The sequence below is a fragment of the Danio rerio genome, chromosome 23 (genome assembly GCF_052040795.2).
Source record: "Danio rerio strain M-AB ecotype USA chromosome 23, GRCz13ab, whole genome shotgun sequence".
In the NCBI taxonomy this organism is placed as follows: Eukaryota; Metazoa; Chordata; class Actinopteri; order Cypriniformes; family Danionidae; genus Danio; species Danio rerio.
In genome coordinates this window covers 6,463,629-6,477,500 of record NC_141043.1, presented here as the reverse complement: position 1 = coordinate 6,477,500, position 13,872 = coordinate 6,463,629, and the positions used below count along the sequence as shown (strand labels likewise).

At 36.3% G+C, this 13,872-nt stretch overlaps 1 protein-coding gene across 9 annotated transcripts in view; it reads left to right on the top strand.

Moving 5' to 3' along the window:
- The window catches only part of ppp1r12b (protein phosphatase 1, regulatory subunit 12B), an 81,954-nt gene that overhangs the window by 60,811 nt on the left and 7,271 nt on the right, over nucleotides 1-13,872 (top strand). For 4 of the 9 annotated variants that reach the window (XM_087306545.1, XM_087306548.1, XM_087306547.1 and 1 more), the window contains 4 exons: nucleotides 1-29; nucleotides 2,301-2,405; nucleotides 4,865-4,915; nucleotides 5,778-5,828. The exon at nucleotides 1-29 is cut by the window's left edge and continues 104 nt beyond it. In XM_087306545.1, coding sequence (XP_087162671.1) covers nucleotides 1-29; nucleotides 2,301-2,405; nucleotides 4,865-4,915; nucleotides 5,778-5,828 — 236 coding nt within the window. Of the gene's footprint in view, nucleotides 30-2,300; nucleotides 2,406-4,864; nucleotides 4,916-5,777; nucleotides 5,829-7,687; nucleotides 7,760-12,431; nucleotides 13,383-13,872 lie in introns of those variants that run through there. The other 5 variants (XM_087306546.1, XM_087306550.1, XM_087306544.1 and 2 more) reach the window with 3 other exon arrangements.

Sequence of the window (13,872 nt, the reverse complement as noted above, 5' to 3'; positions counted from 1 at the left end):
AGGACTCCACCAGCAAAGACTATAAGAAGGTCAGGGTAACTCTGAATCACAAAATACATTGCGATGCTCTTTATATTAGTTTTTAAGTTGTCAAATGTTGTCCCCAAAGACAGGAATGCCTGGAAATTTCAATGCAGTCTCTTCTGCTTATTGAAGGGGATCTATCATGCCTCATTTTACCAATTCTAAAAAAATCTCTGATGTCCCTAAAGTGTGTATGTGACGTTTTAGTTCAGAATACCTTACAAATAGTGTTTGGAATTTGGGTGACTGTTGCTTTAAATTGAAATGAGATTGTGCTCTTTTCAAAAGATAGTGGAGCTTCAAATGTCTATGTGTCTGATTCAAAAACAAGACTAACATCTTATGCTAGTGAGGGAGAGATCATCACTGATGGGTGGGGCTTTCCCCCTCTGATGACATGTACAAGGGGAGAATGTCAATCAAAGCGTTTCTGAAGAAACTGGTTATATTTCTTAACCCTTTAAGCATTTTTGCATAATAGGTCCTTTTAATTAATTTGTGAGGGAGTATGGTGTAAAATGTTTTCTTTTTTGAATGTGTTTTAAAATGTAATGTATTCCTTTTGAATTAAAGCTTAATTAAACTAAATTATTTGCAGCACACAGTAATTAATTCCATCTTCCGAATCACATGATCCTTTGTAAGCAATTGTTTATGTATTTTTGTAAGTTGAAAATTGTTGTGCAGCTTAATATTTAAATTAAATATAAAGTAAAAGACTAATATATCACTCTTTGGAATTCATAAGGTAAGACCTTAAATGAAGTTTCACAAATTAATTTCGAGAGGAGCATGTGATATGATTGACTGCAGCTGGCCACTCATCTACACTCATTAGCTAGCCAATCAGATTCATCCAAACTTACTATAAGTAACCTAGCTAAGAACTACTCCCTTATCTTCGTTTTCCCGAAGAAACCCCCCCATCCACCCCTTCTCCTCCTTTCCTCTTTTGCAGAGGGGAGCTCTCGATAAACACCTGACCTCGTACTCCCCTCACATGCTTTACGGACCTGGCGGGAGCCCTGGGCTTAACCATCTCCGAGCTCAGGGTTCTCTCCCGGGACAGCATGCCAAACCTGCTAACTTGCTAACAAGTTGTCAAAAAGTATCTAAGTTTGAACTCTAGAAAATAACTTATACAATTACTATAATTGACAGTAAACTGTTTATCATGTTTCTATTTTAAAATATTTATTTTTCATCGATGAATTTTGAAATGTGTCATGATTTCCACAACAATCATAACCAGTAAAACTTAACTTCTGCATTTCTTATAATATAAATGGTTATTAATAATTGAGAGAGAATAACTGATGGTAACTGGTAACTATATAAATGCTTAAGATAGTAAAATTCAAAGGGGGGCTGATAATTCTGACTTCAACTGTATGTATACAGGCAATCTAGAGTCGTGGTCATTAATCAGGTGGAGGGTCGAAAGGCAGGCAGTAGACAGGAATAAGCAGTAAAACGAACAAAACAAAGCGAGGGTCAAAACAGGCAAGACAAGGCAAGGCAAAGAAAACGCCTTGTTTGTAAAGTTCACAATACGACAAGACTCGGCATTGATGTGTGTGTGTGTGTGTGTGTGTATAAATAGTTCTTGTAATCAGTTCATGAGCAGCTCCCAGCTGTGAGTGTGTGTAATACCAAATGAGGAACAGGTGCGTGTGAGCGGTGCCTGGCTGGGACTTTTAGTCCATATGCTGGCGGATTTTGTAAACATTAGTATTGAACATGTCATGTTTTTTTTTCTGCGAATAATATTTCTAAATAAGCTGTTGACGTGATGTTTCTTCATGTGTTCAATACTTTTTCCCTGCATCATTTCCTTTTATTATGCATAACTTCATTTGTAAACTAATTAAATTTGTTTTCTTTTCATATATGGGTTTCTTTGGTTGTTACTGTCAACGGCACCTTTAGAAATATGTATTCTGAGAAAAAAGTGACGTATTCATTACTTATTTTCCCTGCTGTATGTTGTGAAATTTATATGATGCAAATGTCTTCATGAAACGTAGTTTTTAGTTGTTATTCAAATTATTTTTGGCATAAAAGGAAAATCGATCCTTTTTACTTATTCAATATGTTTTGGTCTATTACTAAAACATATCTGTGCAACACAACGCTGGTTTTGCTGTCACATATAGCATTTTTTGTTTATCAAGTGCAAGCAATTAGGGCTCTTCGGTTGACCAGCGTCAGGAAAGCGTCTCCCGGTGGACATGCTAATTTAATGGGATAAACTGTAATTTGTTTGTCTTTATCAGCTGTATGAGGATGCTCTGTCTGAGAATGAGAAGCTGAAGTCTCGACTGGAGGACAGCAAACAGGAGCTCACCAAAATCCGCTCGCAGCTGGACAGAGTCACACAGGTAAGAGGTGACCGTCCCAGTAGATGAAGTAAGAGATAGCCTGAATCATCACTATGCCAAGAGGAAAGACTTGGATTAAAAACAATAGCATATGCTGTAATTAGCTTTTAAAATGCTCATATCATCTGTGAAAAGCCAATCATGTATCAAGTTAGTGGTCCAACAGGTGTTGCAGCTCTCTGGAGTACTTGATTCTGATTGGTCAATCCCAACATTCCAATGTCTGTTATTCCCTGGTGGTTGAACTGATTAAACCAATAATACAGGCTGTCAGGGTATATCTCAAACTTTTTTACAGACAGATATAGTTTGAAATTATGCTATTCAGTTTGTTCTTATGTTTCTAAGTATACATTTTATTCTGCATATACAAAGCTAGATGTATCCCTTTTTAAAATGTTTGGCTTTTTTTGTGTGTGTGTGTGCATGTTTTGTTATGACTATGCAATGCTATCTCACAGCAATTAAACAACAACAAAAAATGTATGTAGTGGCTAATTTGTATAAAACATACAAGCTCATTCCTACAATTTAGTATGATTTGCTTACCCCCCCTTGACAGTTGGGTTAAGGGGTGGGGTTTGGTAAAACACCTCCTTTTAAAATCGTACATTTTCATATGGCTGAATTTGTAGGAATTAGCCACTAAACCGACAAGATGTAAAATAGTTACGTTTTCTCGTGAGATCAGGCTGGAATATGAGTTTAAAGACTTTTGTTTTGTTGTTTTACGGTTTTGCTTCTGGGTCAAAGAAGACATATTTAGTACAAGAATTTAAAGGTCTCCAAAATAGTAGTTTATTTTCATTTTAAATCTTAAAACTTAAGTATATTTTAGACCAATAGCTCTAAAAACATTTGTACTCAGTTATAATTTTAAAGCATTTAATCTGTTTACTTAGTTCATTTATTATAAGTACATCTGAGAGTACGCACAGTATGTAGATTTAATTTTCTGCATAAATATATCTGTTTTGATGGAGTAATAATGGAGCATTATGTCTATCCTATTATTTATTGTTTCATATATAAATAATATAATATACCTATATAGCCTATATTTTATTGTATATCATGTTTTTGGCATTTTATTTTCACAAATAGTGTTTCAAATATTACAATAGTCAACAAAATGCAACCCAGGCTCATTCTGAAAACATAACGCTATATACATTTTTGGAGAGCGCCAAAATAGATTAAAATATATTAAAATGGCTCGTTTGAGTTCTGCCAAAGGCATTCAGAATATGTGTGCTACCCAAATAATAAGTCTTTGACTATGGGTTTTTCAAGCCAGGTGGGGCATTAGACTAGGGGCTTATCTCCTGTTTCCAAAATGCATCAAAAACTGCTTGAGAAACTGTTCCACTCTGATAATTGGCAATGAAAATAAATTATGTTCAATAAAATGTACTTGTGTTTACTAACTGTTTGTTTTTTTTGTGGAAAGTGGAAGTTTTTTTTTTCTTTCCATTTGGCCTGCATTATCAAATTCCATAACACTTTCACCAGCCCTTACTCCTTATTTGCATCTAATACCCCAGTTTGTCATGAGGGCATGAATGAAATGTTCATGAGTTAAAGTGAAACTGCTGAACTGCAGTTAAAGTCAGGCATCCTGCTGATTTGATTCAGAAGGGCACTTTTTTTGTCAGACGGCTCACCGGTCAGGTATGCATCCGTGCTAAATTATCAAGGCGAAAGTCATCATAGTTTGCATAGAAACCCAGCTCCCAACCCAACCTTGAGAATAGATTAATAGCGATATTATTTTAATTGCGTGATAAGAGTCTCACATTAACACAGCTCGTTAACCTAGTTTTGTTGCAGTTTTTGTTTCGTGACTCCACCAGAGGCAACTCTGTATGCTTTTTGAGATCAAATTTCTCATGCGAGTGCCATTTGCGCCTGCTGTTCTCATGTAAATCCACCAGAGGCCACTGTCGACTGACTGACAGACTAACCGATTGACTCACCCACCCTCTTCCTTCACTAAACCCAACCAATTGTGTTTTCAAAAGGACCGATTGACCTGCCCAACTACTTCCATAAGCCCAACCATCAGTTTAAAAAAAGCAATGCAAAAAAAGAAAAGCCCTCGCCTGATTTTTACCACGTTTTCATCGTTATTTTCTTGTTTTTTTTTCCAATTGCCATGGTCAATTCTTTTCTGCGTCTCAAGTCCGCCAACAATTATGGCAAACTAACTGGAACAAACTGGTAACAGCTGTCAGCTGGTAAGCATCGAAAAAAAAACATGGCGTCATATCACCTCGTAGCGTTCGTTTTAGAGATCGAATGCAACCTACTTGTGGCTACATAATTCGCGATCTCCGGAAATGTATAAAGAGCTACGTTTTCAGAATGAGCCTATGTGTTGACAAAATAGGACTCATCTTTGACCCTTCTGTGTGCATTTATCCTCTGTTGCTCATTAATCTTTTATGAATGTGTTTCAGAAGCAGGACAGAATATCAGAGAGATCCACTGTATTTGAATCAGAGAAAAGGGTATATATATCTCATTACATAATGATTACTGACAATTTTTAAATTTCAGTGTTTCTCTTTAGTGTTGACTTCTGTAAATTGCTCATGTTTCTTGACTTATTGTATTTTCAGTAACGCTTTAGTTTAAGTCTCAATTCATGCTGGCTTATTATCTGCTTATTTTTAAGATATTAACTGCTTGTTAGAAGTTATAAAGTATGATCTTATTCTGCATCCTGAATCCTGCCATACTAACTATTCATAAACAGCTAATTAGTAGTTTATTAAGCTACTGTAGCAGTGTTAGTTAATCGTTTGTTTATTTTGTGACCTAAACTAAAGTATTACGGTATTTTCTATTTTATTTTTTATTAAGTGTCATTTTAACAGCTGTCATTACGTTTGGATTATTATAGTATTAGTAAAAAAAAATAAATAAATAAAAAAACATCCATTTATCATAGAAGATATGGTAAAATACCAACAACTATACTGTAATAAAAAATCTGTTAAAAATGGTCAAAAGTCTGGCAGCAGGGCTTCCAGAGGATTTCTGTTAAATTAGAAAATATAACCATTTCACAAAATTACATTCAAAAACTGTAAAAATACAGAACATACTTTACCGTAAAAAAACATGAAATTACAGCTTATTACTGTTGATAATTTGCATTTAAACCATAAAAAATAGGGAAAAATGGTAATTACTGCCATTTTACTAATTATTACTGCAATTATACAGGTTTTTGCTGTCATTATATATATATATATATATATATATATATATATATATATATATATATATATATATATATATATATATTTTTTTTTTTATTATTATTATTTCAAAAAGCATAATTGAATGTTTTGTCTGCTTGTGTAGGAAAAAGAAGCATTGGAGAAGAGGGTTTCAGATATGGAGGAAGAATTAAAGGTACATTTCTATCAAATGTTATATTTTTAACTCTGAGCTTGGGTTGGGGTGATTTCTGAGAGCATGCTCCAAAAGCTAACCTAAGAACTTGCTATGACAGTTGGTTTGATGTATCGTAATTAACAAAAAGTTTAGATCTCTTGTAGTAAGTTTGATGATTAGTGTATCTAGCATTCTTGTTTAAGTGATGTTAACCACAGTGCTCACTGCTGGCCATTACGCTCGGCATCAGTAACATCAGCTCTGTATGGTCTCACAGCTGTTGAAGTACATACTGACCTAGTTTGTGCTACACCGGGGCCGGATTGAATCCAGCAGAGACACGGCACGGCTTTTGTTCAGAATTCCAGCAGTAATTGCACATAGCTGGCATTTTGAGGGGCCAAGAAGAAGACAGTGCCAAATATATGAAAGGCCAAATCAATGTGAGGCGGTGTAGTACAGCAAGCACAGTCAGATAATTGATCTGGTTTGAAGGATCTCTGGGCTGTTTGGACTCAGGTTATTTCAGTGTTGATTTGATTCGACCAAGATATGTGGAAGCCATTAGCTAAGTTTTTGTATTTTTATGTGCATTTATATAAATAATAAAAAATATTTGTTTTAAAATTAGTTTTAAATCTTGAACGATATTAATGATATGACGTAGTTTTGGAAACTTACTACTTTTCAGTTTATCGAATATCACAATGGCGAACGCGTCAAGTATAAAAGCCTCGTCCATTTAATGAGGTGCGCAATGTAGCGCCAGGCGAAAGTATAAATCAGCCTTAATATGTTTTTTTTTTTGTAGTTCCATAGTGCATCTAATCTGTCTTTAGTACTGTTCAATTTAAATCATTTTATTTTACCACAAATTTTGTGATTTTGCTTTTTCTCTGCCGTGTTTTTGATATTGTGATATAGGTCTTAAATTCTATCCTTAATGGTCTTAAAAAAATCTTAAATTGGAGATTATGACATCTGCAGAAACCCTGTAAATGCTATAACATGGAAAACGCAATCATGAAAGGAACGTTCAAAAAGCAACTTATGTAAATGCCTTAATATTTTTATTGTCTTAATTAGATTAAGGCAAATGGTTTGATTACTGATGTCCATGTTAACGTAGTCACTGTTAGTCATACTGAAATGTCCATGACTAAATCTGTCAAAAAAATAAATAAATAAATTATATTAACTTTAGTTAAATGATCAACAGAAACGACTCATCAATTTTAAAACATCAAGCGTCTTAAAACAAGTTCGTTTAAAAGTGTTTATTATTTATTATATTAAAAAAAAAAAGTTTTTCTTTTGCAGCAACTTCCAGTCTAATAAATGATCCTTTCACAGCATAAGTTTAGTTCTCATCTTTGGATGGAAACATACACTTTATAAAATGCTAGAGTATTTCAACCCAATTTAGGGTGTAATATGGACCCATAATTTAGGATATTAGCATATTTTTTTATGAAATTAATACTGTAGGATCAAATTGAACCCATTGTTTGGGTTAGTCCATATTTGACCCAATTTGTGTTTAAATAACCCAGCATTTCTAAGTGTATATAGTGACAACTTTATTATCCTAAATGGTATGGACATTGTGTTTGTTCACAAATGATCAATTATCATTATACACAAAATATCATTTATTCTTTCCTATTTTTTTGCATAAGTCAGGTTTTCAGCTATGGATGGGAACCTAGAGAGTGTCGTTTATATTGCTAGCATGCAAATAGCTTACTTTCAGATTACAGCAGAGGGCATAAAATATTCATATGCTGATTGGTTCATTTTGTTGTGCTTTTTTTAATTATGATAAAAGAGAAGCACTTGTGTTTGTTTGATCAGTGATGTCACTGTTGCCCCAGCAGACGCCCTCAGTGAGGTTTCGCTACCAGTTCTGAGTTCATCCTCAGCTGGACTGGGTGAAAGAGGGGCAGATGGTGAGTGGTTTTGCCCCACGTGTGGTTGCCTGTTTACACACACCAACACTCACCCGTTGCTCACAGTAGTACAGCACGTGTGGGCCATGTAGATCACTTATAAGTCTCTCTTAGTTTTTTTTTTTTTTCTTACTCAATCACATAAACCACTCAGTAATTGGTTGTCAACCACCATGACACTATATACCAGACAAAACAATTAATTGTCACATCCTATAGTTTGTTGTTATTTTGAATCACCATGACATCCATAAAAAAAAAATACGTATGTTAATTTAGGTACAGATCAAGGCCCTAGTGACCAAAGAAACCAAATTTCACCACAATGGTGACTTCAAAAGAATAGTGCAGGAGTTTAGTTCCAACCCTTTCTCAAGACACTTTACCTGTTGGTTTCAAACAAGCCTGAAAGACTCAATAAGTATGATCAGGGAGCTGTTCCATAAAGCAAGCTTAAAGAAAAAGCTAGGTTTATTTTGGTAAGTCAGGTTTATTAACGGCAGATTCGATTTCATAAATCAGATTTACGATAGTTAAAACTCAGTTATTCTGGCAACTTATGCTGGGAAACTAGCCTGGTCAAAAGCAGGTTAACTCTCAGGCTAAGTCTTAAGTTCAAGCTTAATCATCAAGGTAATATTAACATTCACCTGCTGTAATTTGATGCCATTTTAATTAAATCTTATAATCTCTTAATAATGATTAAAACTTTATAGTCACTTAATAGTATATATATATATATATATATATATATATATATATATATATATATATATATATATATATATATATATAGTTGAAGTCAGATTTATTGGCCCCCCTGAAATATTAGCCCCATTGTTCAAACTGAACTCTGATAAGTTCGATAAAATGATCTTTTACTTGATGTTTTGGAACCAGTTTAAGCGTAGACGTTTAGTTCGGCTCATTAAAGTCAGGTTTTTGACTTTAATCCCAGCTTTTTTAAACCACTTTTATGAAACAAAAATTATAAAAAATCTAAGGTATGAGGTATAATTTTTGGTTTCAAAATCTGAGGTAACGTTCAGGGTAAGTTCCTATAGCATCTGAAGCTTATGTTACAGGGTTTGTCTAGTTCTGAGCTATATAGACCAATTCAAAGTGGCCATGTCATTGGCCCATGAACATTTCCTGCTTGTCGTCAAGCTATTTCATAACTGTAGCAAGAGAAATTTTATTCATAACTTCATAACTTTATAACTTAAAACAGTTATCATATCAATAATCATCAATATGTGGCTGTTTTTGGATTCTCGGACGCTATAAAAATTTAAAATGTAAAACAGGAAATGAGCTATATAGACCAATTCAAAGTTGGTTTCCTAGATCCCTAAATTTCCTCCTTGTTATCAAACTATTTCATAACTGTAGCAAGAGGCAATTTAATGATAACTTCATGACTTAATAACTTAAAACAGCTGTCATAATATTATTTATCAATATGTAACTAGGGCGAGGCAGTGGTGCAGTAGGTAGTGCTGTCGCCTCACAGCAAGAAGGTTGCTGGGTTGCTGGTTCTAACCTCGGCTCAGTTGACGTTTCTGTGTGGAGTTTGCATGTTCTCCATGCCTTTGCGTAGGTTCCCTCCAGGTGCTCTGGTTTCCCCCACAGTCCAAAGACATGCTGTACAGGTGAATTGGGTAGGCTAAATTGTCCGTAGTGTATGAGTGTGTGTGTGAATGTGTGTGTGGATGTTACTAGAGATGGGTTGCAGCTGGAAGGGCATCCGCTGCATAAAAACTTGCTGGATAAGTTGGCAGTTCATTCTGCTGTGGCGACCCTGGATTAATAAAGGGACTAAGCCGACAAGAAAATGAATTATATGTGAATATTTTTAGATTCATGGAAGCTATAAAACTTTAAAATGTAAAACAGGAAATACGTTGGGGCCATTGTTTTCCTTTACAAATTACAAATTGTTAATTAATAATAAGAATACTCAGCCCAATAATGACAAGAACATTACCGAATATGTAATTTAATTATAGTGACACAATTGGTTGATTCCTTTCACATCATCATATTGACACCAAAGGTCTCTCATTTAAACGACATAGGCAAGACAAGGCAAGGCAAGTTTATTTATATAGCACATTTCATATACAGTGGCAAACATAGAAAAAAAATAAAAACAAAGAAACAATAAAATAATTAAAAACAGATAAAAACAGATTAAAATGTGTTAAACAATGTTATAAAAGAATAAACAAAAAGAAAAGAAAGACATAATAGTGCGATCTGTCGGACATAGCTTGTCATAAAATGATGCATACAGTAATATGAGGGGTCCTGACCAACCAACAATATGTGATGAGGAGAGTAAGAAAGTGTTGGGAATACACCTCAGGTCTTGAATGGTCTTGGTTCTGGTTTGGGTATTGATGAGGTCTTGGTCAAAAGGAAGCGCTCAGAGGAAAAGGCTGATGATCCTATTTGTCCTCGAGCAACATCTAAAAACATGACAAACTGAGTTGTGGTTTGCACCAAAGTAGCAGTCAGACTGGGTATTTTAGCTGCAAGATATAACATGCAAACCTGCGTATGCAATTTTAGAGGGGTAACCACACAGAAATCAGACTACAGATGCTTTTTGTAGAACAAAACACGAACAGATGCTGGATGCCTCGCAGTCATCTGCTGCATTGCATTGGACAAACTCAACGGCCTGATCCCAATGCCGTAAGCTGTAAAGCCACATTTGGAAACCGAGTCAAACCTCAGGGTTTCTCCACATGCTGGTTCGGGATGTTTCTGAGGTCAACCACAGATGCCTCACGCCGCTCATTAATCTCTTCACTGCGTTCCGTGAGGCTTTTATATAACTAAACAGCGGTGATTACTAGTGCTTAAACCCAGAACTCGCTTCAGTAAAATGCTCGATTTGATTTCACACTAGTCATGAAGATGTTTGTAGGCCTGTTCCCCTTTGTGAAGGGCTGCAGATGCATGTGCTGTGTGTCAGTTTCTCCAACGCTGATTTGTGTTCTCACCTGATTGACTTTGCATGCTTATATTTCTGTCCCTCCTTCAAAAGTCAACATGAAATGCAAATTTTTCTGTCGTATTGTGAAAAATGAGCAAGGATTTATTTTCTAATACATTCATCTTGCTGTTAGCTTTATATTTAAATGTCTTTGGAATGAGAAAAAAGATATAGGATATAATATATATATATATATATATAGGATATATATTGTGTTAACCACTGAGAAAAAGTTGACATGTCTGGGGGGATGGGAGGATGTCATTGCACATTGAGGACTGGACACAGGAGGGATATACATAAACAGGTATTTATTTACAAAGTCAATAAGGGAAGTTAGGATTGAGTTCAGAGAGAGTTCGTTGGTAGCATGGAAGTTTGTTGCAGACACACAACTTATCCGTTGGAGACAATGAACTCTGAATACACTGGAACACAAAGATCAAGGAAACTGGAGGGAATCGAGGTGCAGGAGAAACTCTCGTTATGGATCAGGGGATTCTCATGGATGTCATGATCAGGACTGACTGAGGTAGAGTGAGTGGAGGTGCATTATGTAGTGGTGCTAATCAATAGTCAGGAGAGTGAGAGCGAGTGCAAGTGGGTTCAAGTGAGTCCGATGGATCCAGTGACTGCCTGGCATTACCCCCCTTCTCCAGGGGTGGCTCCTGACATCCTAACACGAAGCCGGGGTCTTCAGCGACTTCGAGGGGCCGGCCGGTTGTGTTCAGTGGAAGTGATGGATCCAGAACATCGGCGATACCTAGGATCTTTCCTTCAGGAAAGTTGGAAGTTGGAGCTGATACGTGACATCACTGCCTCGGGATCTTGAAGGGGACCAATATAGCGGGGACTCGCTGGCTTTCAGCAGGGGAGACGGAGTCAAAGATCTTAAGTTTACCTATCACAGATTTCTCTTCTAAATTAATATTTTCATCAGGGTGCTTTACAATTATATCTATGAGCAAAAAGCAAACTCTGCGAACCTTTTGTTCCGTCTCACTGCTCGCTGGAGTTGGATGTGAGCTGAGACTCACCCGGAACCAACAGTCTACAGGAATCTCCAAGGGTTTCTCTGTCCACGGGAACAGGGGTGGCATCTGCCAATTGGGAAAGCAAAACAATAATTTTTTTAGCAAAAAATAAAAAGTAGATTAGTTTGTTTCATCATTGGCAGATTATTTAGCTTGTTTTAAGGAAAAGTAAAACTTTATTTCACTCATTATTTCTGAAAACAAGACAATAGTTTTTGTTTTTTGATTTAATAATTTTTTAGATATATGGACTAGAAACAAGACAATAACTGTAAGTAGGAAAACCATTTTTTTGTAGTGTACCTGATTTTTTTTTTCTGAACTCAAAAGTAGATATTCTGAGAAATGTTAGTAAGTGGAAACCATTGTGTTCCATAGTAGCTTTGTTCTTCCTGCTATGGCAGTCAATGAGCACCATTTACAAACTATCCCAACAAAAGAAACTCATACAGGTTTGAAAGCACTTTTGTGGATAACCCTTTTAACTTTGATTTCATGTTGGCTTTGTTTTAACTAACTTAAGCACACTATTGCTGTACTTTTTAAAAATAATTATTTTAATTTTAACCCCTGTCTGCTGTTATATCTGCTTGGCTCTCGCTCTCTCATGTCTGGGGCGTCTCTGTATCTCCAGACTCCTCCAGCTCTGGCTCGGCTGCAGGCTCTCCGCAGGGGGAACGCACGCCTCCTAGTGGAAAATAAAGCCATGCTGCGCACCCTGGCCCGCCTCTCTCAGACGGCCTGTCTGCCTGAGTCAGAGGATCTGTAATTCTTCCTCCATCTCTCTGTCTCTTCCTCCTCTTCCTTGTCCCTCTGCTGTTCCTCTCTCAGGCAGGTTTTTCTGTTTCATGCCTTTATGTTGCTTTTGGTCCATTTTTTTTTCTGCCTATTGGTTCACTTTGTTCCCCATGTTCCTCTTCTTAGTCTTTGGAAGGGCAAGCCCTCACATTCCTCCTGCAGGCGGTGCCTTTGAAGATATTTATAGATCGGCCAAAGCCATGAGCAAACGTCTCTTTATATATACTCCAGCAATGTCCATATCAAATCACAGACTCTGTAAATTCATATTCATAGTGTCATTTGTTATAAATAACCAACTAAATATTGGCTGCCTACAGTATATCGCACACAGGGAATTGAACTTTAATTTTAAAAGTTAAAGAAAAAGAAGGTACACTCTCAGAAAAAAATGGTACACTGGTGTACTAAAGAAGGTACAAACCCTTGTCAGTGGGGCAGTGCCAGCAGTGAAACAAAACCATTGCAGTTTGTACCTTTAAGGACATGATTTGGACCATGGGAAACCAAAATGTCAAAACCTTTGTTTTTTAAAACCTGCAGATATACAATATTGTACCTTCATCACATGTACAAATCTGATCCATAAAGGTACCACCACAGTGACACTTTTTACCTTGACAGTGTCAAAACTGCTTACCAAACATGTTTATTTTACAATACATACTGTATAGTTTTGTTTTACCAGTTGTTTTGTATTATAGAACTTAATAATTAATGTGAATAAGTTTCTTTATGCTTTTAAATGATGATTCATGTTTTAATATGAAAAGTATTCATAAAATCACTTTGCCTTTCCAGTAATATTTATTTTCATAGATATTGTAATAAATAAAAAACTGTGTACCTACATTTCAAATGTACCATAAAAGGCACAGAACAGTATCGTAAGAGGTCTTTTCTGTACCATATAAGTTACAATTTTTACTACAAGAGTTCACACTTAAGGCTGATTTATACTTCTGCGTCAAACGCCGGCGTATGCTATGGCGCTGACGCATAGCCCTTCGCCGTGGCCGTCGGCGTGGCTGACATGCACCTCTCAAAAATTGTAACTACACATCGCAACGACGCGTAGCGCAAGCTCTGTGATTGGTCGGCTTGGTAGCGCTGACGAGTCTGGGCGGCACCAAGAGCCGCGCGAATGGCGCGAGCGATTGTTTACAAGTGTGGAGTCCCGTGAAGGAGCTCCGGATGGAAAGTTTTGTTTTGTGTTTACCTCATAGTTAAAGTTGTTGCACGTCCGCCGGTTCCTGCCTCAAAATGAGCGAGTTTGA